Source organism: Ambystoma mexicanum, chromosome 6p (genome assembly GCF_040938575.1).
Source record: "Ambystoma mexicanum isolate Mex_15411 chromosome 6p, UKY_AmexF1_1, whole genome shotgun sequence".
In the NCBI taxonomy this organism is placed as follows: domain Eukaryota; kingdom Metazoa; phylum Chordata; class Amphibia; order Caudata; family Ambystomatidae; genus Ambystoma; species Ambystoma mexicanum.
The window spans coordinates 1,348,696,144-1,348,723,287 of NC_090935.1; the positions used below are offsets into that span (position 1 = coordinate 1,348,696,144).

Consider the following 27,144-nt stretch of genomic DNA (forward strand, 5'->3'; position numbering starts at 1 on the left):
CATGTGAAATGGGTTTTTAAGGCGAAAAAGGGCACGGTTAAGGGATGGCTGAAATAGACCCTTTGCAATAGATTCAGATTTAGAAGAGCTTCATGTCACCAAGGGGTTCTTACCAGGCAGATGGCCTCATTATTTGGCACTTAGATCTTCCTAAAAGATAATTTGATTGGTGTTGCTTGTTATGGCCGCAAACAACTGCACATTTCTAAGTTGGATGTGCTTTGTTTATGATATGACTGTCTCTGTGCAGAGAAATAGTAATGCCACAAGACCATGCTCAGTGGGAAACTGAGAGTTACAGATGCTGACATTATGTGAGGTACTTGTAAATTGCATGGCAAAAAAGAAGTCCCACGACCCTGCGTTTCCATGGCAACAGGGGTAGATGTGATCATTTCTGGAGCTAAGTCCCTCATTTCTTTCACAGAGCCCTGCTGGGTATTGATTGCTGTTACAGTTCTCTTGAAATTTCTAGAAAAGAAGCTGACTCCATTTTCTAAGGGCGTGAGGGTGCCTTTCTTTTATCGATATCTGACGGCTTTATTTGCCTGGTGTCTGTCTGTCAACTGGCTCCAAGTATGCATTGGTCCACAGGTCTAATGCAATCAACTCAAAAAATAACAGGTGCTTTCAATGGAATCAATGTTTATTGGTTATTTTGTAGAAGTATCTGTTGGGTTTTTACGCGGGTCCCGTAAACCGTCTGGTACAAAGTCACACGGGAGCCGGGATACAGTGCAACCTCTTTATTCCGTGCCTTTAAAGGAACTGCTTCCCCCGAACTTTTCCCCGCCCCCTCCCTAGCCCAACGTCACTTCCCCTTGTCCGGGGAGCTAAGACCGCAACGGCGGTCTGCCCACACAACGATGTGGGCGGGCTGCAGAGCCCTCACCAACGACCCGACAGTATCAAGATCAACATAGCGGAAAGACCATCTTTCGACGGCATGAAGTCCTAGGCGTCATTGAGAAGTGTCCATCAGCTGGAGTTGTCTTGACAGTGCAAACACTTAGCCCAGTCTGCAGGGTGGCTGTGTGACTGAGCTCTGACTGCGAGCTGCAATATAAGGGCGAGGCGAGCCTACATTACCTGCGTACATAGAGAGTGACATGATATGTGCGTTTTAAGATTGCTTTCTTACAGAGTGAGTACAGCGGATTGCCGTTTAATATACTGTCCCTCTCAGTGCAGTCTTAGGTCACAATTGAATCCGATACTGCACAGCAATTTAGCAACGTCGCCAATTGTTATAATCACAGGTTAACAGAATTACTCTTTGTATGAACTCGAGAATCTCCAAGTCTGACTCTTCATTACGTACATTTTGATAAAGGTTAAATGCATGCTTGGATATAAATGACGTGGTCAGGAATACATATATATTTAACATTTCTCGGTCCTACTAGACTGCCATTTCCCCTGTAGCTAAATAGTGCCGAAAGCAATACTCTTTCTAAACACTACACTCTGCAAAGAAGCATACGTTAGAGCAAGCCATATCAGGCCATATGACATGGGCCACAGCGGTAAAGCAAGACATAAAAGCACAACGTAAAGTGTTCATGCATGTCCTACCCTTTGAAGGCGGGGAAGAGGCAGGAAGTAGAACAATGTTCCCGTCTGTCTTCAAAGTACAATTTGTTTTCCACCTGCATGAGACTTTGATACATGCACAAAACGAATGGATTCCTACGGAATTCGATTATAACGGGCACCTGCAGAAAGCCGGAAGGTTCCATAGCAATCCATTGCAAATGCTGCCTGCAAAGCATCATTTGCAAGCAGCACTTATACTTTTTACAAAATGGAGAGTAAAATGGACGAATACATTAGATTTTGCTTGGTTTTAATATGGGCTCCGTTTTGTCAGTGTGAAGAAATGCATTCAGGGCACCCATGGGCACATACATCCAATTGCCAGTGGCCTCCTGCAAGCAATTACCCCTTTTAACAAATTACCGTAAATGCTGCATTTATATTTTTTCAAAACAGAGACCTGAAACAAAGACTGAAGCTGATTTCAAAGGGGGAATGTTACACTAAGGGGAAATATAGGTGGTCCCCACTATGCAATGTATTCTTCAATTGAACATCCAAGAAGAGAGTCCAAGACATGGTTCACAACCAGTTCTGTCACGAGTTTTGACACTCTCCTCCCTGATGGCTACAAGATCCTCACCGAGCCCAGAACCAACCAACCGGAGGTGGAGTAACCCTGATCTTTCTGGAGTGGGTCCCTGCTTCTGTCATTCCTACGCAGGCCTGCACCTCCTTTGAATGCCCGCTCTGCAGGCTCTCTTGGCCTCTCTCAGACTGTGGCCACCATCTACAGGCCACCTGGCTAGGTTGCCCTCTTCCTCTCAAAGTGGGCTGACCTCTCCTCTGACCTCTCCTCTTCTCTTCTCTCCTTGCCTCTACCTCTCAACTTCTCCTCCTCAGAGACCTCAACATCCACCTGGATGCTTCAAATCCCTCCTTTGGGCTCTTCCGCAAACTCTGCAACACTCTCTCCCCGTCTATTCTACCCTATGCCAGACACCCCTTGGATGTTCTCATCACCTCAGACATCCCCCTCTCTAACCCTCTCACCACTCTCTCTTGGACTGACCACTTTCTTCTTTCCACTCACATGAAACTCTTTGTCCAACTGGCAAAGCCCACCCAAGCACTGCCACCTACCTTCTTGGTCATTTGGCCCATGAAACGTATGTCAGTAAATGCCTTTGCCTCTACTTTCTCTGCTCCTCCTACTCCTGCAGCTGACTCACACTCTGACACAGCCCTCTCCAACCTGCATCTTTCTATCTCCAACACTCTGGACATCCTTGCCCCTTTCATGAGAATCCGTCTGAAACCTACCTCCAAGTGCAACTTGTAGTGTTCATCGCTTCAGGTTAGAACTAATGTGGATAGCAGAATGTATAGTACAGAGTGGAATGTGGAATTGAGGTGTAGAATTCTGTAGAAGGGTTCTACGAGGGGCAGTTATAAGAGGTATCAGAGGAGAGAAGTAGCATTGATCTGGTGGGGCCAGTTATCATTACTACTTTAAATAAAGAAGTGTTCCTGTACCAGCTGTGTACAGCAAGTCCTTACTTCAACTCTTGGTATGACTCCAACCTCGCCACCCTGAAACACAAGTGCAGGGTGGCTGAGAGGAAGTGGAGGGCTTCAGGCGCATCCTCTGACAAACTGGCCTGCCGCCTGCTCCAAAGGCAATGCAACTCTCTGTCCTATCCAAGAAGAGAGTCCACATCCCAGCCTGTATCTCTGCAGCCTCTCACAACACTGACAAACTCTTTAAAATCTGCAAGGAGCTGGCCAATCCTTCTGCAGACTGTGCCTCTCCTGTTCCCACCCAGGTCCTCTGCACAACTCTGGCTTCGCACTTCACCACTAAAACTCAGGACATCCTGTCCTTGCTGTCCTCTTCCTCTTGCTCTACCTCTCTCGGCCCCCCTCTGGCCGCCTCTCCCTCACCTCCTCCTTTCTACTCTCAGACAACACCTGACAATGTGTCTAGACAAGTCTGATCTAGGAAAATGTCATCCAAACAGGTGCTCCCCTGCTCCTCCAGAACCATCAAAGACCACATTGACACCCTCACTCCAGCCTTGGGCGATTTCTGCAATCACTCTTTCGCCACTGGATCTTTCCCCTCTGCCCTCATCACTTACTCATGCACCCGCTCCTTAAAAAGCCTTTGTCCGATCCCACCTGTCTGGCAAAGTATCACCCAATCTCTATCACTCCTTTCCTGGGCAAACTCCTTGAACAGCTGGCCATCTCCCAGCTTAGTCTCCACACTGAATCTGTTGGTTGTCTCCATGACCATCAGTCTGGCTTCAGAGCAGCCAGGGGCGCGGAAATTGCTCTCCTGAACACCCGTGAAAATCTGCTCTCTACTCTAGACTCCAGCCTTCCTTCTCTCCTCATCCTCCTTGACATGTCCTCTAATTAGGATGGTGTGATTGACGGCATCAAAAGCAATCAACACTGTGAGAAACTGTGCATCAGGTATCAGGCCCTGGAGTGGTTTACCTCGTTCCTCTTGGACCGACCCTTCCAGGTCCAACTTGGGTCCGTTCACTCCACCATCTCTCTCTCCACATGTGGTGTTCCCCAGGGCTCCTCTCACAATGGCTCTTCAATGTCTACCTTTGATCCACCTGATCTCTACCTTCTCTAACATCCAGTGCTATGCGGATGACAATCAGTTCTCTTTCAGGCTCCCCTCAGCCTCCTCTCGTCTCTCGTTCATTCCTGACTGTATATCCACAATTCAGGATTGGTGCGCCTCCAATGATCTCTTCCTTAATGCCAGTAAGATGGAGATCCTTCTCATTGGGAACCCCTGCTCCTGCTTTCCCCCTCTCACTCTGGCCGCCCTGCTTGGGCCCTCTTCATTCGCCTTCCTTTGAGGCAAAATATTTGGTGTCATCTTTGGCACCACTCTCTCCTTCTCTCCTCACATCACAGACCTTGCCAAGAAGGCCTACTACCAGCTGCACCTACTCAGGTGTTGTTCCTTTTCTCACTTTCCCCCAGAAGCTCACTGTCTCTGCAGCCCTGGTTCTGTCTAGGCTGGACTACTGCAACAGCTCTTTCTCAACCTGCCCTCCTCTACTCTCCGTCCTCTGCAACTAATCATGAACAGGACTGCAAGGCTTAGCCTTGGCCCAGGGATCATATCTCTCAAGTTCAAGACCCTCTGCATTGTCCACAAGGCTTTCTGGGGCTGGGGGCACATACTACATCCAACTTTCTCTTTCAAAATACCTTCCTTCTCGAGCCCTTCGCTCAGCTACCTCCAACTCCCTGAGGGTCAGACGATTCTCCAAGCAGCAGAGAGTGGGGGGGGGGTAGATCTCTCTCTTCTGCAGGTGCCTCCCTCTGGAATGGCCTCCTTGCCCTCTCAAACTTGAGTCGGACCACCTGAAGTTCCATAAGCAGCTGAATACCTTCCTTTTCTCCTCTGCTTTCTTTCTCTCCCTCCACTGCTGACCTTCTTGTCTGCTGTGCCGACTGGTTGCTCGGTACCCTCAGAGTCTCAGTGTATACCAGACTCCTACATGATCAGCCTCCCCTGCATTGCCTCAGTGCCTACTGCACACTTAGGGGCTGTAACTGTAACATCTACAGTCCCCTGCCTCCCTGCACTTACCCAGAGCCGCGCTGCCCTGGCTGCACTTACTCAGAGCAATGCTGCCCTGATTGCACTTCCTCCTCCCTCCCCTGGCACTTCCCCCCGTCCCTTCCCACTGCCCTTTGCGCTGTTGCACTTGCACGATCTAAATGACAAAGGCCTAGTAAGATCATTTGTCTTGTCCTCCCTCTGTCTTCCCTCCGTTGTCTTGTCAGCCTAGAAACACTTGTCCACAGGCGTGTTATAAATGACATATATCATATCATAACATGACCCACACAATCCAACAGAATTCTATTAGAAACGCGTGTTCAGTCAGACTTCATAGAACAAGGGGTCCAACAATGCATAGTAATCTTCGTTAGTATACCGCATCAAGTGATTCACGTGTGCAACATCTTCTTAATCCTTGTTCTGCAGGTCTATGGGACCATTTTTCATATTAACCGAGGCAACCCCTTTAACCTGGAGGTGCTGGTTGATTCCTGGCCAGAATTCAAGACTGTAATCACTCGACCACGGAGCGATGTAAGTTATCCTACGCATAATGCATTCCGTCTGCTCAGTCGGGTCTCATAAAGATTGGGGTGTCTCTTGCTTCCCACTTACTGGTTCATTAAGATGCATGCATAGTTTAACCGCTGATTTCTGCATGCAGTAATTACCATTACCACAAGTGGAAATTCAAGACCCTCTGCATCATTTTGCCTTCGGTGCCATTAAACCAGTAAATTACGAGCATTTTCTGAAATACAAATAATATTTCAGAAAATGAGCATGTGATGTTTTGTAGTTTTATAAAAATAATTCATCTCAACCCCTGCTTTGGATCATGCAGCCATTGGTCCATGTAGAATAATGCACAGAAGGGTTTATAACGCCCCTTCTTTGCATTATACAACAAAGGTGGTGGGAAGGGAGGCATATCCAATGTTCACATTTTCACCTAAAGTCGGGGTCCTTGGCAGATGTTTGTCAGATAAGTTTGAAGACAAAGTTAAAAGATAAATAGGTTTTATCTTGCGGGAAGGTGTTGACATGTTTGCCCTCACCTTTTGTGTGGAGGAAAAAATAGGAGTGTTTTGAAACTTTTCACTTTATAAACATGGGCTGTTCACCAAATGCATTTCCTCTCTGGAATACTGTAGCAAAGTGGCCTTGTGCAGAGATAAACGGAGTCTCATGTCATCCATGGAACATTCAGCAGGGAACATTCACACCACATTCCACGCTCAGAGCACTCATGGCATCACATCCATACTGAGCGGAGTAGATAGGAAGAAGGTACGCCACAACACATCTCCCCGCGTGTGAAATTAGAATGTGAACACAATGAAATAAGCATACACTTCAAAAGTAGCACCAAGGATAACTGTAATATCTTAAAATTACCATTCCAATTCCACCACTTCCAACCCTTGTGCTTTGCACCATCCAGACACCAACTTCCTAAAACCGTCCTTGCATGTCAAAGAAACACATGCCCGCTTTGTCATGGACCATCGGACGCGTCCCTTCTGGACTTCTTGGTCCCTGACCCATAGGGGCTTGCACTCAGCAGTACTCCCACCATGGCCACCGAACGCGGAATACTGTTTACCAGTTTCCACGCTGTACGCATTACGTTCTATAAAGCAGACACGACCCCGCAGCCCTGCGCGTCTCAACGCTACCGCTTGCCGTGGCTAGACGTGTGCTGCCGTAGTTTCGCTTGTGTTTTTCCTTTGAGTCTTGGTTCCCGGTACCCCTATATTCCTCCTCCTTCATTCCTCCTCCTTGCATCCCGGATCTCCGTGCACTCGTCTTCCGTGTGCACTCTTCGCTTTTTCCTGGATTTCCTCAGACTTCCCGGACATCTGAACGTTCCCAGGACTCGGAACGCTGCACGCACGCTGAAACCCGAGAACCTGCACGTTGAGTTATACAAGACCCAAACTCTACTAAAGAAGACTCCATCGAAGAACTCCAACAAAAAACAAAGACAGGTGAGAAGGGGGGAAACCTGTGACAGATTGAGACGCCAACAAACTGATACGGACATGGAGGCTGCAGTTCAAGACCTCATGCGCGGCATGCAAGAAGTTCAGAATCTCAAAGCTGAGAATGCTGCATTAAAACAACTAGTCCTGTCACGTGATTCGCGAGCAAGGAAAGTGTATTGCTGGGCGGAGTAGTGGATAAATATGATGGCTCCTCAAAGAACCTTTGTGGCTTCCTTGGTTCATGTTTAGTGCACTTTACCTTTAAGCCCTACTACTTTTCCACCCCCAGGCCAAAGTTGGGCTTTATGATTTTGCATCTCTCCAGGAATGCGTTAACCTGGGCTACGCCCTTAGTTAATTCTGGAGATGCCATCCTAGTTGATTATGATGGGTTCGTACGGGCTCTAAAAACCATGTTTGACCACCCAGGACAGGTTTACAGTGCCCAAGAACATCTATTAGATTTCTAACAAGGGTCTCAGGACATGCTTACCTATGTAACACGCTTTAAGCAACTGGCCAAGGAAGCAGATTGGTCCCCGGAGGCCTGTTTTACTCTATTCCGGAGAGGACTAATCGAAAAAATAAAAGACGGCTAGCCAGGGTAGCTCGCCCAAGTTCCTTCCAGGCCCTTATGGACTTCTCTTTACAAATAGACTTTAGAATACAGGAAAGGAAGGCAGAAAAGAAGAAAATAAAGATGCCTTACCAAAAGACCTCTATAGAATCTCCCTCTAAACCCAAGCCCACTCCTGCCCCGACCACAGACCCTGAACCCATGCAACTGGGGGCCTTCTGCGGACCCATATCCCCGCAAGAAAGATTGCGACGGATCCACACCGGGCTGTGTATGTGCTGTGCCTCAGATAAACATCTTGTGAGAGAATGTCCTTTGGCCCCTCCACGGCATTCGGGAAACGCCAGCTCCCGATCCTAGATGGAGCACAGCTTCAGGAGAGAGATGTTTGCTCCACATCTATTCCATACTTGAACTCTCCTGGAAAAAACAACCTTTCAATCTTGCAGGCCTTTCTATCGCCGTCCAAGAAAGAAACTTACCCCATTCTGGCATTAGTGGATTGTGGAGCCATTGGGGATTTTTATAGATCAGGATTGGGTCACTACCCACCACATTCCATATGAAACTCGAGACATCATGCAACCTGTAGAGGCCATCGATGGACGACCTCTCTCTTCAGGACCAATCACCCTGCAAACCAAAGAGATCCAGCTCTCGATAAACCATCATCAAGAGATGATCAAGTTTGACATCATAAAGTCTGCCTATTATCCAATGGTACTGGGTATCCCCTGGTTACAGAAGCACAGCCCATACATCAACTGGGCAGCAGGATCCTTGTTTCTTGGCTCCGAACATTGCATGTCTCACTGCCTCAAGATCCTCTGAAGGTACGCTGACAGACCAGCAAGGCCCACTCACGGTCTCAAATATTATCCAGGTCCCCAGAGCCTATCAGGACTACACTGATGTGTTTTCAACTGCCATAGTTCAAGCCCTACCCCCTCACAGAACTGAACACTGCGCTATTGATACTGAACCTTCGGCAGTTATTCCCTTTGGAAGGATGTTCATCCTATTAGAACCAGAGAAAAGGGCCCTCCGAGAATACTTGGATACCAACCTAGAAAATGGCACCATACGACCATCCAAATCCCCAGCGGGAGCTTCGTTGTTTTTTGTTCCCAAGAAAGATACTAAGGAGCTTAGGCCTTGATTATCATGGTCTTAATCAATGCACCCTCAAGGACCGCTACCCATTGCTCTTAATCTTGGATATCCTGGAAGCGGTGAGAGGAGCCGTAATCTTCACGAAATTGTATCTCAGCGGTGCCTACCATCTGATCCGTATAAAGGAAGGGGAATATTGGAAAACGGCCTTTAGAACACCCTTTGGTCACTTTGAATACTTGGTCATGCCCTTCGGACTCGCCAATGCCCCAGCGGTCTTCCAACGTTTTATGGACCGGGTGTTCTACGATATGCTGTTCCTCTTCGTCATAGTTTACCTGGACGACATACTGATATACTCCAAGGACCATCTTAAGCATGAAGAACATGTCAAGGCAGTCTTACAACGGCTACGTGAACATAAACTCCTGGCCAAACCCGAGAAATGCCTTTTTCATGTCTCTACTGTTCACTATCTCGGATTTGTCCTTAGTCCAGAAGGAATTGGAATGGGCCACTCAAAAGTAAATTCCATACTATCCTGGCCTGTTCCAACTTCTGTGAAACAGATTCAATCCTTCCTGGGGCTTGTCAACTTCTACCGGAAATTCATACCTTCCTTTTCGGAGATAGTTCAACCGATCATTACATTGTTGAAGAAAGATACTCCCTTCCTCTGGACCACAGCCCAAGATGAATCGTTCCATCGTTTGAAGTCGGAGTTTACACAAGCCCCCATCTTGGCTCAACCTGACATTGATCGACCTTTCCTAGTGGAGACTGATGCCTCTAACTACGCCATCAGAGCAGTCTTAAAGCGGGAATTCGAAGACAAATTAGAACACCCCATCGCTTATCTCTCGCGAACCCTAACTCCTAGCAAGACCCATTATTCTGTTCTGGAAAAGGAACTGTTGGCCATCCGTCAAGCCTTCACAGAGTGGCGTCATCTACACCTGGGAGCTAAACATCCTGTTCAGGTCCATACGGATCATCGGAATCTCCAAGTCCTACAATCCATGGAATGTTGGAATAGTCGTCAAGCCCGTTGGGCCTTCTTCTTTGCCCAGTACCAGTTCCAAATCCATCATGTACCTGGAACACACAACATAATTGCAGACGCCTTATCCCGACGTCCCGACTATGAAACTCTTGAAGATCGATCCTTCCCAAAGATGTTTCCCCATACAATTTTCGTAGCTCAAGCAATCACTCTCCTGGAAGATATTCAGATTCAAACCCAGTTCTCTGAGATCTGGAAGGAATTTACTGGGAAGAATCGATGGAATCTTAAAACCAAGGCCGAGTATTTGTTCAAGGACAATGGCCTGGTCATTCCCACACAGGGACTGCGACAAAGGATTACAAGCCTCTGTCCTGATACCCTTCATTCAGGACATCGTGGCATTACCAACACTCTCCGTTTAATGCAAAGACAGTTTTGGTGGCCAAAAATGAAACGTGACGTCCAGCAGTATATCCAAGCCTGTGCAGTTTGCAATCAAAACAAGCATGATAACAAGAGGCCGGCGGGTCTCCTACTCCAACCAACGCTACCAACAAGGCCCTGGGAATTTATTGCTACAGACTTTCTTGTGGAACTACCACCTTCCAGGGGATACACAACTATCATGGTTACCATTGATTTATTCACTCACATGGCTCATTTTACACCCTTCTATAAATTACCATCTTCCTCAGAACTTGCCGGAATCTTCCTGGAACACATATTCCGACTTCATGGACCCCCTTCCAAGATCATATCAGATAGGGGTCCTCAATACATATCTCAATTCTGGAAACACTTATGCGGTATACTAGGAATCCAACGTGCCCTCTCCTCAGGTTATCATCCACAGACCAACAGAGCTACAGAACGTGTAAACCAAACCCTGGAGCAGTATCTTTGTTGTTTCACCACCAAGGTCCAGGACGATTGGTCTCTTTTAATACCTGTGGCTGAATTCGCCTACAACAATTCGGATCACTCGGCTGTCAAGACCAGCCCCTTCTTCTGCAGCCAAGGATTCCACCCTTCAGTTCTAGCATCCTTTCTCCCACATCCTACACCAGTTCCTACAGTCGACTACTGGATTGAAATGCTCATCAACGTACACAAGGAAGCCAAAGAACACCTCGAAAGGGCCCAAGCTAACACCAAGCACTATGCAGACTCCAAAAGAAGACCAGGACCTTCCTATGCAGTGGGTGATAAAGTCTGGCTATCCACGAAACTACTGCCTCAACACTTACAACCTAATAAGTTGGCTCCCGGGTACTATGGCCCTTTTTTCATAAAGGAAATCATTAACCCAGTGGTCTTCCGACTCAAATTACTAGACTCCTGGAAGAGGATCCACCCAGAGTTTCACACATCTCTAATGAAACCATACGTCCAGACCTCCCGGTCTGCTCCAAGATCTAGCCCTGTGCTTGTCGACGACCAGCTAGAATACGAAGTGTCCCGAATATGTGACTCCAGGTACAGATGTGGTCAGCTACAGTATCTGGTGGAGTGGAAAGGCTATCCACCCAGTGACCGCACCTGGGAACTGGTCTGAAACCTAAACGCCCCCAGGCTACTTCAAAGGTACCACCTTATACACCCAGGCAAACTCGGAGGAACAGGCCTTTGGAGGAGGCATGCTGTCATGAACCATCAGACGCGTCCTTTCTGGACTTCCTGGTCCCTGAGCCATAGGGGCTTGCACTCAGCAGTACTCCCAACATGGCCACCGAATGCGGAATACTGTTTACCAATTTCCACGCCGTACGCATTACGTTCTATAAAGCAGACACGCCCCCGCAGCCCTGCGCGTCTCAACGCTACCGCTTGCCATGGCTAGACGTGTGCTGCCATAGTTCGCTTGTGTTTTTCCTTTGATTCTTGGTTCCCGGTACCCCTATATTCCTCCTCCTTCATTCCCCCTACTTTTTGTCCTCCTTGCATCCCGGATCTCCGTGCACTCGTCTTCCGTGTGCACTCTTTGCTGTTTCCTGGATTTTCTCAGACTTCCCGGACATCTGAACGTTCCCAGGACTCGGAACGCTGAATGCATGCTGGAACCCAAGGACCTGCACTTTGGGTTATACAAGACCCGAACTCTATGAAAGAAGACTCCATCGAAGAACTCCAACAAACAACAAAGACAGGTGAGAAGGGGGGAAACCTGTGACACGCTTGCGAACGGGACAGAACAACACCAAACCCTGCGACCCCTCAAATTACACAAGATATGAAGACAACACAGCATCAACCATTCCCCTCTCCCTCTGTTTCTACAGTTGCTGCTTAACCTTTGATCACAAAGTAGTTTGATTGATGTGCAGGGCCCTTATGCATCCTCGGGTCCCTGACCCCCCACATTTCATCCCAGCTGCTGGCTATTCTCTGCACTTGCCTCGGCTCACCCTCCTCTACTGGTGGTTGCACTTACCTTGCTTCATAGAACTTCACCTGATGTTCTTCTTGAGTACCACAGCACCTATCCTATACCCCTGTCCCCTCTGCACTTGCACATTCTGGACACTCACAGGCTTTCTGGACACTCACAGGACAGAGTGGGTTCGTCCTCCCCCTCCCCATTGTCTCTTCTTATATCTCTGTATTTAACTATTAACATTGTTTAATTACATTGTCTCTCATCCCCTGTCCCCTCGCTGTTGCCCTATTGGCGCTTTGGAACAGTAGTTGCGTCCTGTATAAGTGTCTAACAAGTGAACAATAAATACACAAATACAATACATTAGAATACGACCCTTGAAACTGTGCCCACTTACACAGCATTGTTGCCATTGTAGCAAAGTGACCATATCCATGGTTAACCCACGGTCCACAAAGTTTCATGTAGAACACAATACAATGAATACCCAGCAATGTAAATGCTTCATGAGTCATAATCTGGCCAGTGTAATAGGCAGGCAGTATTGCAAAGAAAAACTAAAAAACGGTTTCTGCCATGACTGCAGGACTCATAATGAGGTCCCTGGACGTCTTCTTCCTTCTCCGTCTTATGCCACTGCTGGTATGTCACTGGTTGCTAATATTCTTATGTCTTTTTTATTATCTTGTTTCTACAATGCACTCTTAGGAAATGGTGGATGATTCTGATCACTACACCAACTCCTACTTCATCTTCACCAGGGACCCGTCAAATCTCAGAGAAGCCCTGGAGACGTCAGAGGCCATTAACTGGAGGCAAACTCTCCAGATTCAAGGTCGGTAAGGATGGGTTCACCACTTGGAAAATCCTAACAGCCAGTTGAAGTGAAACTAATGATATGGAAGTTGCAGGCACACTAAATAAGAGCACCCTTTGTCGTCACTGTAAACAGTTTCTCCAGGTTAGGATAATTGCATTGCATTAGTCGCCAACCCTTCCACCTTCTTTTAAGAGTTGTGTACACTCACCTGTTTCATTGTAATGCTAACTTAATTTCCTATGGCTGTAGTCACTTTTCTTCCAAGTGTATCTTCCTCATAGAGTTGCTTCCACTAATTCTTTCTTAACCCAGATCAAGTCTGGCACTCATTTTGAGTTGGGTGCAGTGGCTCCCTAAGCAGCACAGTCCGAGTCTGTGCTTTTCTGCCTGCGTGTGTGGCCTTCCACTGTGCCCGATTTTGAGTTGGAGTCGGCAGGACCTTGGCTGCGCAGACAATGGGGAAATCACCATTATTGTAAGGAGGGTAATCATCACTGTGACCTCAAGAGACAGCTTTACATGCTGGTAATGGTAGGTTTCAATTCGGGATTAGGATAATAAAGATACAGGGCCTCATTACGAATTTGTAGGCAGCCATGCCCTTATTAAGGGCATGGCTGCCTCCAAACTCGGCTCCAGGTCCGTGGTCCCTGAATGGGGAAATACCGGGCCATTCTGACTTTGGAGGGCCCGGTATTTCCCCATTCTGGGAACCTGGACCCGGACTAGCCACATTCCCATTTGAGCCCCCATAGGACTCAATGGGAATGGGGAGCATGCTAACGGGCTTGTTAATGACGGGCCCGTTGTTAGCATGCTGGTCCACTCGCGAGACACGCAAAGGACGTCTGGTCTGACCAGACGTCCAGAGCGGGTCCCGCGAGGGATCCTCGTAATGAGGCGGTACTGGTTTAACAGCACCGGCACCTTTACCGGCGCCGTTAACCCCTTACCACCTCACTTGTAATGAGGCCCACAGTCATACTCTATGCTCAGTATGTTCCTACTATATAGATTGTGAGGTGTATAATGTGATGTGTCACCTGTTTTGTTTTTTATCACAAGCAAGCCTATCACTTGCCGTCCCCTCCACCTTCAGCCATATGGCACTATTCCTGTCCCAGAAGGTGGCAGAATGTGGTAAGTTTTGCAGCATGAACAGTGCACTGAGATGAGTGTCATTCACCCACTTTCTTAAAATGTGGCGGGCACCACTTAATCATGCTCTTCCACATTCAGGACAGACGCGGGGAAAGATATATCAAGGCCCCTGTCTCTCTTTCGCTTCACTTGTTTGAGTACAAACAGCAACATAGGGATGGCTTCCCACATAGCTGTACATCTAGAATTGTCAATTGTAAGTCCTGTATCTATTTTGTAGGTTAACAGGTTTTGTTTTTGGCATATTTAATTGCTTAAGCATTGCTACAGAGATGATTAAGAAGATAAAGGATGCTGGGAAACAGAATATGTGGTTAGCATAGCAACTTAAAAATCTTTTAGCATGCATCTGCTACATCACAGATTTTATTTTGTGTACTTCTGGTCACCATTATTTCTTCTAGTTCTTTGTCCTTTTCTTTTGCCAAAGTCCTTCTCCTTTGTCATAGTCCTTCTCCTTAATCATAATCCTTTGATATAGTCCTCCTTTATTATAGTTCATCTTATTTGTCCATGCCCTTCTCCATTGTCCTAGTCCTTCTCCTTCATGATAGTTCTTATTTGTCATGGTCCTTCATCATAGTCTTTCACTCTAGTCCCTTTCCCTCATCATAGTGTTTTATCATAATCCTTCACTGACACTGAAGACCTTATTCAAAATCCTTCTCTTATATTATCATTCCATGTGATAATCCTTCTCGTTCCTCAAAGCCCTCATCCTTCGCCATCACAGTCCTTACCCTCAGTTCTAGTCCCTTTCCGTCCTCATAACACTTTGTCACAGCGCTTCTCTTTCATTATATTCCTTCATATTAATCTTTCTATTTCTTCATAGTTCTTTGCCCTAGTTTTTCAGCTCGAGCCAAGTCCCTCTCCAACATCATATATCTTCTAAATTTGTATAACCATTTGTCATTGTATTTCTCCTTCATAGTCCATTGTCATAGTCCCTCTTCATCATAGTCCTTTGTCCTAGACCTTGTAGCCCATCATAGTACTTTGTTATAGTCCTTAATCAGTAAAGATGTCTTAACCATTAAGGTGTCACCGAATAAGCTGGTTTAGCCTGAGGCAAAGCAATGGTCACCTGATTTATAAGCATGCTCCCAAAACAAATGATTGCAAGGGGGCTGGAAAGCACATCTTTGCGCTACTGTTCAGCCACTCCTAAAATGTGCAGGTCACCTTGGTGACCTGCACACTTCAGCATGAGCTCTAATGAAAAAAGTGCATCCTCTGCGCTTTCTTCATTTGCGCCCTTTATTGAAAATCAAGCCCTTAGTCTCTCACATGGAGCAAGGCTGTACCTTTGAAAGATAGAATCACAGCCTTTCATCCTCTGAGAATGATTAATGATAACAGCTATTATTATAACATTTATAAAAAGGTGTAATATAGCATGAAGTACTATATTAAAACCTATAATTTGTATTATTAATATTATTATGATTATTGATATTATTAACTTTTGACTGAACACAAAGTTCAGGTGGGTATGTTACAAGTGAGTTCCGAATTAGATAGGGGGTGGTTAAATTGTGATTTGAAAAACACTGATGTGCCAATGGTACTTCTAGGGGTTCCAAAATGTTAACTATTATTATTATTATTATTATTATTTTATTATTATTATTATTATTATTGTTCTGGTATTTATAGAGTGGTGAACTAGCTTCAGGAAGCAATAGAGCTCTTTACAATCATAGGGGGAGGTATATAGTGAGGGAAGCAGAGAAACAAGGGAGTGAGGAGCTAATGATGGAGGAGAGCAGCCAATTCGTCAGCAAGGGATTTATTAGCAACCAGGGCAGGAAACGGTGGGGCTCAGATCACTCAGTCTCAGGTAGTGTGGTGAGTGGAGGGTGTGTGGACCTAGGTGTGGACCTAGGTTTCCCAGGTGCACACGAGGCACGGACACCCTGGAAGGTAAACCCTTCACCCTTGGGCATTTACGAGCGGATGTCGACTTAAATCGGGCAAATATTCTAAAATTACTTAGGCAAATCCTAACTTTGGAAAAAATCACTACTCAGGATATCGAGTGTGTGAGCTTTTCATTTGTTGCCCGCACTGAATTGTCCATTGGAGGCCCTCATTCATCACAAGAACAATATTTGAAGAGAGAAATTAGATATTGAAATGTGGATGTTTATTTTACTTTGAGAGGAAGGAAATTAAATCAATACTATGAATGGCTACATTCTACGTGTAATCCTAGACATCAGCTTTAAGAATCAAATCTGGCATGTCCTGATAATCAATCTGTATTGGAACCAAATGATAACTGAATTAGAACTTTTTCTGAAACATATTGCTGAGATACCAGGGTCATGGTTAATGGAGGGAAATGAGCACGTGATTATGGCAGGTGATTTGAATTTGAGTTGCCTGAATATTAAGAAAAAAACAAATACCAAAACCTATTCAGATGGGACTAAATATACGTCAATGTTTAAAGAGTGGGATTTGGCAATAACAAATGAGAGCGTAAGCAGGGATTCTAACACATTGACAACTTGGTAAAGAGGTACCCAATCTTCCAGTATTGAGTATGTCGTTTTGTCAAAATCTATGCTGGAAACTTGTAGTAAATTTGATATCAAAGATTCTGTGCTGAGTGATCACAATATACAGAGCTGTATGTTTGAATTTACTATCGTACAACACATCTCGATAAACCATAGAGATCTGGTGATAAACCCTGGGGGCAACCAAATTCAGGAATTTGCACAGGGTGGAATCCTATGAGTGGCAAAAATTGAGGACTATGTCACTAAGGCTTCATTGGAAGAATTAAAACATTGTGCTCTTTTAGTGGATTTAAGGCTTTTCTGTGGGAAAGAGAATTGCCCAAAAACCTTAAATTTAATAGGGCATCACATGTCATATTTTTGATAAAGAGGTGTGGGTAAAGAAGAAAATATTACGCCAACAATTGCTGATACTGAGGGTAAATCAGACAAATAATGCAGTATATAAAAAGAAGAAACAAGCTCTACTCCAAACCTACAGACATTGGATCAGTTACCATAGAGCTTTGACAGTTGAAATGGATGGTGAACACATGCTAAATATACTGCTCTGAAAAGATAAATGTAACTTTTGGTCATTGATAAATAACCTAAGTAATTGCAAGTGGATAAACAGAGTAACTGCATTAGTGGAGACAGCTCGAAGCTAGGGGTAAGTGCGCCGATTTAAAGCACGTTTTTGGGCTCAATTAGCGCAGCCCTATTAGCACGTGATAATTGTGCCGAAAATTCCACATTGGGTCCAATGGACCCAGTGGGGAATGGGAAATTACAGTTACCGCCCAACCCGTGATCCGGCGGTAATACTACCAGAGGGATGGGCAGTAATGCTAATACAGTTGGGCGGGATCCCAGTTAGGATCCCGCCCAACTCATGATGAAGCCCAAAGTAATTTAGGGAGAACCACCATTTTTATTGAGGCTATCCTCCCTAACCAGGAAATCCGTAGTGGGTTCCATCTGTGTACGTCTGGCTTGATTTTCAAGAGGATTTCTGCGAAATTAGCCCCATATATGGTCGAAATAGTTAGGTCATTTCACTCCGATGTATATTACGTGTCTGTTGCTATCTTAAATGGGGAAATTTTATGTAAGACTTACAGTTGTTCTTTTGTAAGCCCTAAGTTTAACAGTTCTGATTTGGTCATATTGATTTTTAGCCCACTGTGGAGAGTTCTTGCAACACTGGTATTGAGGTGGCTGGGTGCATCAGGGTCAACAACATATTATCTGCGAAAGCTATTATTTTATGTTCTCCCCCTCCCCAAATCCTATCCCTTGTGTTGTCGGGTTTTGCCTTATGCACATTAGTAGCGGTTCTATGTACACTGCGTATAGGAGTGGGGACAGAGGGCATCCCTGTCTCGTCCCTTAAGAGATTTGCACTGTTTCCACTAAGCATGAGTTGATTGAGAGTCTCATCGTGGGTATGCTATAAGCGGCCTTAACCATCTGTAGAAATTGTGGACGCACTCCCATTTGTTCCAGAGCTTCCAATAAAAATGACCACTCGACTTGGTGAAGCACTTTTTCGGCATCAAGCGATATTAATACTGCCGGAATCCTGCAGCGTTCCACTTTTTCTATTAAATGGGATACCCTTCTGGTGTTGTCCCACGTGTGTCTGTCTCGAAAAAACCCTGATTGGTCTGTACCTATTAGGTCTGGTAGGAGAGGCGATAATCGGGCCGCTAAGACCCCTGGGCATGTCTTAGCGTCCAGTTTTAAAAGGGCAATGGGGCGATAGGAACCACAGAGCTCTGGGTCCTTATTGGGTTTAGGGAGTGCTACTAACCTGGCCTCTGCCATTGAGGGGGTTACCATACCTCTCTGAGCGAATGAGTTAAAGAGCCTTGCCAACTTCGGTCTCAATTTGGTGCAGAATTTTTTGTAGAAGCAGGCTGGGTAACCATCTGGGCCAGGAGTTTTGTTCTGCGGTAGACCTTTGATCACAGCCTCCACTTCCTCGCTAGTGATTTCTTCTTCCAGGCGCTCCCTACCAGTATCTAGCAGTTTACCAATTGAGGTCTGCCCAAAATAGTGTTTTACTGTCTGTTGATCAGGGATATCAGATTTGTACAGGGACCCATTGAATTCCTTGAAGGAGCGCGGTATCTTCCCCATATCCGTTGCAATCTCCCATCCCACTGTTTCAGGGCTGTAATGGTGCGGTTTGCCTCTTCCCTTCTCAGTTGTCTGGCCAAGAGTCTGTGAGCTCTCTTTGCGTTAATATAGGACTGCTGTCTGGTACACAATAAGGATCTTTCCGCCCTGCAAAAACGGAGTAGCACCATTTGAACTCTAAGGTCTTTTAACACTTTATATGAAGCCCGACTTTTCTTTTTTGCTAATGTTTGCAAGGTTACTCTTATCTGGGATTCTATTTCTAATTCTATAGCCTCTCTCGTCTTCCTTTTTTGGGACTGTAACGCTATAATTTCCCAAAGTACCACTTTAAATGCCTCCCAGATCCCTTCTTGTGTCGCATTTTCACTCTCGTTCTCCGCAAAAAAAGACCTCTATCCTGTATCCCAGTGCTCTTACCGCCGATTCATCATACATGATCTCTCGAGGGAGTGTCCAGGCCCACAAGCCTCTGGGCGGCTCCCACCTCTGCACTGTAAGTTTTAGTGGTGCGTGGTCTGATAGAGAGATTACGCCCAAGCTTACATCTTCTATCTCTCCCAGGAGAGCTGCCGAAAACCCAGATGTAGTCAATTCTAGAAAATACCTGGTGCATGTGTGAGAAACAGTTATGACCGTTCTCTTCCCCTTTCAATGTGCGCCGCACATCTTTAAGGGCCAGGTTGTCAAAGAAATATCTCAGAATCTTTGGCGGAGGCTAGCTTCCTTGTCCACTCCCTGAACTTCTATCTCTTATGGGGTCCCATGCCAGATTGAAATCTCCTGTGAGGATAATCTCCCCCACTGCAAACCACACATTTTTCCAACTTTAGCATTACTTCTCTAAGGACGTTGGCCTGATTTATATTTGGGGCGCATATGGTCCTGATCCCACCATCTGGGGGTCCTCTTCCGTTTCCGGTAGATAAGGTTAAAAACCACAGAGTTACTTTGTCTGCGTCCCTATCAATGGACAAGCAAGTCACTTCAGTCCTGCCCCACTGGTGGCAGCCATGGTGTTATCCCGGCTTGAATACTGCAACTCCCTGTACCTAGCTCAACCGAAGGGTTTGATCCAGCGGCTGCAACGCTTGCAGAATCTAGCGGCCTGTGTGGCCACTGGCACATCTTTTGGTGCCCATATTTCTCTTGTGCTCAGAGCCCTTCATTGGCTTCCGGTGAACCAGCGGGTCAACTTTAAAGCACTTTGTATAGTTCACTGTGCACTTCACGGCCAGGGTGCTGAATATCTCCAAGCTAAGTTAATTTGATATCTTCCCAGCCGTAGTCTGCGTTCTGCCTCGACTAATCGGCTGGTTATCCCGATCTTTAAGCGGGTCCGGGTCGGTGGTCGGGCGTTTTCCATAGCTGCAGCTACTCTGTGGAATGACATCCCACTTACTATCAAGAAAATTACCAACTATTTAGCCTTCAGAAAGGCCATTAAAAGCCATTTATTTTAGGCTGAGCTGGCGGTAGTTGCAATGACAGTCTCCCCCTCTCTAAGTGCCAAGATGCCCCCGGGCGACCGTGCGCTTTAGAAGTAATGCTAACATAGCATAACAAGGTCGTATATGGAAAAAAGTGCTTAATCTTCCCTCTTCAGCACCTATTGCATCTGTGCGCTATGAACTGGTTATGCTCTCTTTACAATTTTGGTTTCAATGTAGAGTGGTAACTCTCATGGGGAAAATCTGGTCAGCAAACAAGTTCTCGCTGTATAGTGATTTCTGTAAGGACATTCTCGTTGATCCCCAGAATATGTTAGGAATAATGCAGAGATATGTAGATAACAATTTAGAGAACAATCTATACAAAAATTACAAACAACAAGACGATATGATGTCCAATCCTCTTGGGGTTAAAAAAGGATGAAGGAACCAGATTGGATTTATACAATATCGAGGATTAGGATTTTAAAGGTACACTCCAATTTCTGCGGTTCCGCCTTAATCTCTTCTACACTAGGAAAATGTTATATCCATGAGCGCAATCCACTGACGGCTGTCTGTAGCTATTGTAAGGAACATGGGATTGTACAAACGCTAAGAAATTAGTGGTCGAATGTACAATGCCTAGGTAAATTAGGTCAAAATATCTGAGTCGTTTTTTATGCTAAGAGACGAGTGTTCAACTGATGATATTTGGAACCGACTGAACACTGGTAATGAATGATTATTAACTGCAGAAGTTATAAGAATGTTGGATGAATTAGGATTATTAAAGACAGGTGAACTGGTTGTTTTTAGATTAATGTAATTGTTATTGTATATCCTGTGTCTTTTCTACGTATGTATTTAATATGGAATGAATATGCTTTTAACGTAATATTGTTGGATCCTTTTAGAGTAATATTTTATATTTCATAATGTAATTCTTTGTATCTGTTTGTGAAAGATAATTGTATTGATCAAAACACAAATGAAATATTTTGTTTTTAAAAAATGTAGTATTCATAGTGTGCTGCCAGTGGCACTCACAGAGAGAGGGGACATCAGTATTTGGTTACTGTGGATTCAGGAAGCTAACCCTGGGAGGCCAGGAGCCCAAAATGAAGGCTGGCTGGACCTAGAAATGAAGGATCTGCAGCAAGCAGCAGAGCGGGAGGAACAGAGAGTCTGCCAATAGTGTGAAGTCAACACAAAAAGAAGGTGGACCCCTATACTTTTACACAAAACCAACTTGGTGAAGGCTTATTTTAGTAAAACACAGAGCGCTGCATTGCCTTAGAAAAAATGAATTCATTGAAAGCTTATTCAAAATAAAAAAAAACACAACCTAAGATAATTCCACATAATTGGGGTACACGAACAGTCTTCAAATGGTCAGAACAATTAAAGTTACCCCTCCCCCAAATGATATACAATTTGTCTTGTGAGTGGTAGTACAAACAACCACCATTCACATATCGACATTCAAATTCATACTAACACATGTGTTAAACATTAACCCACATGCAGAAGTTAAAACAACAACTGAAACAAATACAAAACAATGGCTAAATTGGTAGCTGAACAGTGTGACCAACTCCCCTATCTGGTTTACATTTCCAGCAGGCGCTGTCAATAGTGAACACTCAGTGCATTTCTCTGTGCCATGTGGCAGATGAGTGGTTTTTACACCTACGTCACTACAGATTGCTACAATTGTGTCTCATACAATTAACGAAGCCTAATCACATATATCTTGTTGACTAGGGCCAACTCGAGTTTCAGCCAACAGTGTGAGAATGATTGACTGGGTCATATACAGCCTTCTTCAGGGCAACGAAACATTTGGAGCATGGAAGCTGGTCAGGAGTTCATTTAGAGATGTCTTTGGACCTCATTCTATTTCATAATAAAATACCATCTTGTTGGATGGGCTGCCTTTCCTCGACAGGTAGGAAAAGCACACTCAGGTCTCGGACGTCCTGGACGTAGTTCCCTCCACCAACTCGAGTTTCGGCCAACATTGTGAGAATGATTGTCTGGGTCATATACAGCCTTCTTCAGGGCAAAGAAACTTTGGAGCATGGAAGCTGGTCAGAAGTTCATTTAGAGATGTCTTTGGACCTCATTCTATTTCATAATAAGATACAATATTGTTGGATGGGCTGCCTTTCCTCGACGGGTAGCAAAAGCACACTCAGTGCTCGGAAGTCCTGGACGAAGTTCCCTCCAACGGGATGCAGTTTAATTCACCCAGTGCACCTGGACCCAGTCCGTACTGTTTGTTTGTTTAATATTATGTTGTTTCTCATTGTCGGAGGTGCTGAGGGCCTCTAAGGGTCCCACTCCTCTAGTGTATTTGTGTGCTAGAGCCCACAGCAGCACACAGAAAGTAAGGAGAGACATGTTTTTCAAGTGTTTTGCCATTAGTGAGCAAGGAAACACATGTTTTAGTTGTGTGCAGTACGTGAAGGGTCACTATTATCAGGGGGTAAAAGGTTCAACCTGCATGCCAGTAGCCAGACATGGACAATTGCCTTTACTCTGTTCTCCGTGTGCACGGGACGCACAGTTCTTTGCTCTCTCGGAGCTGGTTGTTGCTGTCTAGTGGCTGGAGAACATTTTTGAAGTCTTCTAATATTATCTACCTTCATGCCTCTTACAATATATACATAACACTTCAACTATTTCCATATCTGATAACATCTTCCCACTTCCTTACAGCATCCTTCTTCCCCTTGCTCTTATCTATCTATTTCAATTTTCTGAACACAATTACCACATACATTTGGGATTGGCACCCCAGGTCTTTGGGTAGCCCACCTTTCATGGCTTTCTCAAACCTTGCCCACACCATACTTAGGATTGACCAAGCATCGCTCAAGCCTCTCATACACCAAAACCTTACATATACACTCACAAACTCGTCTCCATACTGGTTTACACACCTCTGCCCTGTTTTAATTACAAACTATTCCAGCCAGATCAAACTCTACTACCTCTGATATCACACTATTTTACTCTCAATGCCTTACAACAAAATTGTGGCCTGCGTTCCCTGGGACCGACTTAATGCTCCTAAAGTCGAACAAGGTTTACGTGCTTTGAGACCAGTATGGTAGTGAGCTGGTACAGTATAAACAAAAGAATAATATTAACAATAATAATAACAATAGTCTGTCATCATAGTCCTTCATCCTAGTTCTTCTCTCTGATCATAGTGGTTCGATCCAGTCCTTCTCTGACAACATAGCGCTTTGTCATAGTGTTTTTCTTTCATTATCATACTTTATCAAAGTCCTATTCCTTCATTAAAGCCTTTCATCGTAGTACTTCTCCTTCTTCATAGTCTTCCATCCTAGTTTTTCTAGTTCACTAGCATCCTCCATCTTAATCCTTCTTCCCCCCTAGCCATTTCTGCTTCATTATAGTTCTTCAGCGTAGTCAATTTTCTTCGTCCTTGTCCTTCTCCTTCCTCATAGTCCTTTTCCTTCCTCATAGTCTTTCTTCTTCCTCATTGATCTTTACCTTCGTCATAGTCTTTAAAGAGTCTTGAAAACCCATCACCATATAATCCAGTAGAGAAATCCGGCACTAAAGGTAGATAACAGTTTTATTTGCATAAAGCCTTGTCAAACTTGGTGCACAACTGGCAGAGTAGCCCCTTCTCAAAATTGTGGCCCCCTACCACAGAAACTGCAGAGATTTTATAGGGTTTTCCACAATGACCTCTAAAAATAAATGTCAGTGTATATATTGAGTCAGTTACATTAATAATTGACTTCCCCGCTGAGAGTAGTGGTAGCAAAACGGTTTAATTTCCTAGACAGAGAAAATATACTCTAGGCGGTGAGGACGAAGGGACCTACTAGAGGGGGCAACACTAACGTCATGACCTTTCCGGATTACACTCTGCAGTTGCAATGCGCAAGGAGGTCCTTTGAGGAAGTTAAAAGACAATTGAGAAGCAAACAGCTCAAATACATGCTAATGTTCCCGGCTAAGCTGAGAGTGACAGTGGGGGAATGCCGCGGAGAAGTCTGGGATTGGCTGGAGAGCAGAGGGATACAGCCAACAGGATCATTGGCAAGAAGGCGCCCGGACCCAGGGGCAGGCAGAGGTGGGTGTTGCAGCTGTCGAAGGGGGTGAGAAGAAAGATGGAAAGAGGTGAAGAAGCACCCTGGCATGGACTACAGTATTACAGTGCGCCCCGATGGCTCACTTAACAGGATTCAATTAGGTCTGGCCGAGGAGGTGGCTGAGCCGAAGGCCCCCCAGACGATGAAATTGGTAGGCGATGGAGCAGATTGAAGGTCAAGACTCTCCAGCGATAGACGGTCATCCTACCGCACAGGTAGGCAGTGAAACTGACAGGAATTGGCGGTGCACCTGTGCATGGGTACCCGATGTAGCAAAGGAAGCAGGAAAAGAGGGTGGAGAAGGGGTGTAGCACTGCCAAGCGCAGAAGAGGGTTGAGAGATAATAGGAAGGAATGAAGGGAGTTCCTGGGTGGAAGGGGGAACAGTGGAGAAAGTAGGACGGTTAGGAAGGGGACAGTAGAGGGCAGGAGTGGGGTTTCTTTGAGGGCGACAGAAACTTAGAATGTATGGGTAGAGGGAGGGTGGATAGAGTGGGGAAGGGGAAGAAGTTAGTTAGGGTAGGGAGTTGAGGTAGGATAGGTAGAGCAGAGTGAAGGCCAGCAGATGATGGACAGGTGAAAGAGGGAACAGTAAGGGAATGGGTGTGGGAAGCAACACGGTTTGCAACCCCATCAGATTGGGTAGTAGTGTGCTTCCTGGAATGTTAATGGACTGAACGATAAAGTAAAAAGGAGTATGGTCTTGCAGTACCTGAAGCATCATAAATCTGACTTGATGCTTTTCAAGAAAACGCATCTCATCATAGTTTCCGATCATAGTCCTTTATCCATATCCTTATTTCCCAGCATAGTGCTTCATGCTAGCATATCTCTGACATCATAGTTCTTTGTCATAGTCCTTCACGTTCATTATTATCCTTCATTAAAGTCCTTCTCCTTCTCATAGTACTTCTCCATCATAATTATTCATTCTAGTCCTTCTCCTTTGTCATAGTACTTTGTCATAGTCCTTAGTCACAGTCCTTCGCCATTGTCCTAGTGCTTCTACTTTATCATAGCTATTTTCTTTTCCCATAGCCTTTCATCATAGCCCTTCTCTTTCATCATAGTCCTTCATAAAGTCCTATTTCATCAAAGTCCATTGTAGTTCCGCAGCATGGTCCTTCTTCTTTATTACAATTCTTCACATTCATGCTTCTCTTTTGTTAAAGTCCTTAAATCTAGTCTTTATCCATCATCATAGTCATTTGCACCAGTCCTTTTTCAAACTAGCCGTTTCTCTTAGATCATTGTCTTTTGACATAGTCCTTCTAGTTCATTAAAGTCCTTTGTCATAGACCTTCTCCATAGCCCTAGTATTTTACCATCACCATAGTCTTTGTCCTTGTTCCTATGCCTTTATCATAGTTTTTCTCCTTCATCATAGTCCTTCATCTAGCCGTTCTCCTTCATCATAGCCCATCTTAATCCTTAATCATTTTTCTTTGTCAACAATCTTATGCTTCAATATAGACATTCATGCTAGTCATTGTCCTCCTTCATAGTTCTTCATTCTAGTCCCTCTCCTTCATCACAGGTCTTCTTGTTCATTATAGTCTTTTTGCCATAGTCTTTCTCCTTCATCCTGCATCATTGTCCTTCTCCTTCATTATCATTGTTCATCCAGTCTTTCTCTTTCATTGTAGTCAGTATTTAAATTCCTTCTTCATTATAGTCTTAATCGGAGTGATTTGTCAGAGCTCTCCTACTAAAACATAGCATTAATCCTTCTTCATTCGTCATAGCCTTTCTCCTTCTTCATAGTTATCATTCTATTCCTTCACATGTCTCCTAGTCCTTCTCCTTCATCATATTGCTTTTTCACAGTCCTTTGTCATTGTGCTTCATTACAATATTTCAACATAGTTTTCCTCCCTCATCATAGTCCTTCATCATAGTCCTTTTCCTTTGTCCTGATCCTCCACCTTTATCGCATTCCTTTCCCTTCTCATAATCCTTCATTCTCTTTCATCAAATACTTCTTCCTAATCTGCCTCCTTCTTCATAGCCATTCATCATATTAATGTGATACACTATCCTTTATCCTGATCTGTCTCCTTCATGACAGTCCTTTGTCAGCCCGTCTTCTTCCTCATAGTCCTTTGTCTCACTCCTTCTCCATCATAATCGCTTGTCCTAGAACTTCACTTTTATCATAGTCCTTCTAGAAGGTCCTTTGTCATAGTCTTTCCTCATACTCCTTCATCTTAGTCCATCTCCTTAATCATACTTTCCTTTCTGATCTACCCTAGCAGGTCCAACTTGGCTCCTTCCTATCATCCTCTCTACCTGTGGTGTTCCCCAGGCGTCTAACCTCTCGCCCTGGCTTTTCAACCAATACCTGGCAACTCTCGCCCACTGCATTGCCATTTTCTGCTCAAATTGTCAGTGCTACGCTGACAACACTCAACTCATTTTCAGGCTGCCCTCGGCCTCCTCCTCTCTCTCTCTCTCTCTCTCTCTCTCTCTCTCTTTCTCTCTCTCTCTCTCTCTCTCTCTCTCATCTCTGATTGCCTAACTGCCATTCAAGATTGGTGTGCAGCAAATGATCTTGGTCTGAATGCTAGCAAGACGGAGATCCTCCTCATCGGCACACTTTCACCATCCTTTCCCCTCACTCTCTGGCCGGCTTCCCTTGGCCCTCCTCCTACCCCCACCTGTGAGGCTATGAACCTCGGGGTCATCTTTGACTCCACCCTTTCCTTCTCCGCCCACATCTCTGAGGTCTCTAAAAAGTCA

At 45.1% G+C, this 27,144-nt stretch overlaps 1 protein-coding gene across 1 annotated transcript in view; it reads left to right on the plus strand.

Annotated features, from left to right (window-relative positions):
• The first annotated feature begins 813 nt into the window (after positions 1–813).
• The window catches only part of LOC138510405 (glycine N-phenylacetyltransferase-like), a 47,815-nt gene continuing 21,484 nt past the window's right edge, over positions 814–27,144 (plus strand). Inside the window, exons 1-3 of the mRNA XM_069626037.1 lie at positions 814–1,144; positions 5,567–5,674; positions 12,910–13,036. Of these exons, the coding sequence (XP_069482138.1) occupies positions 1,115–1,144; positions 5,567–5,674; positions 12,910–13,036 (265 nt within the window). The 5' untranslated portion in view covers positions 814–1,114. The remainder of the gene's footprint in view (positions 1,145–5,566; positions 5,675–12,909; positions 13,037–27,144) is intronic.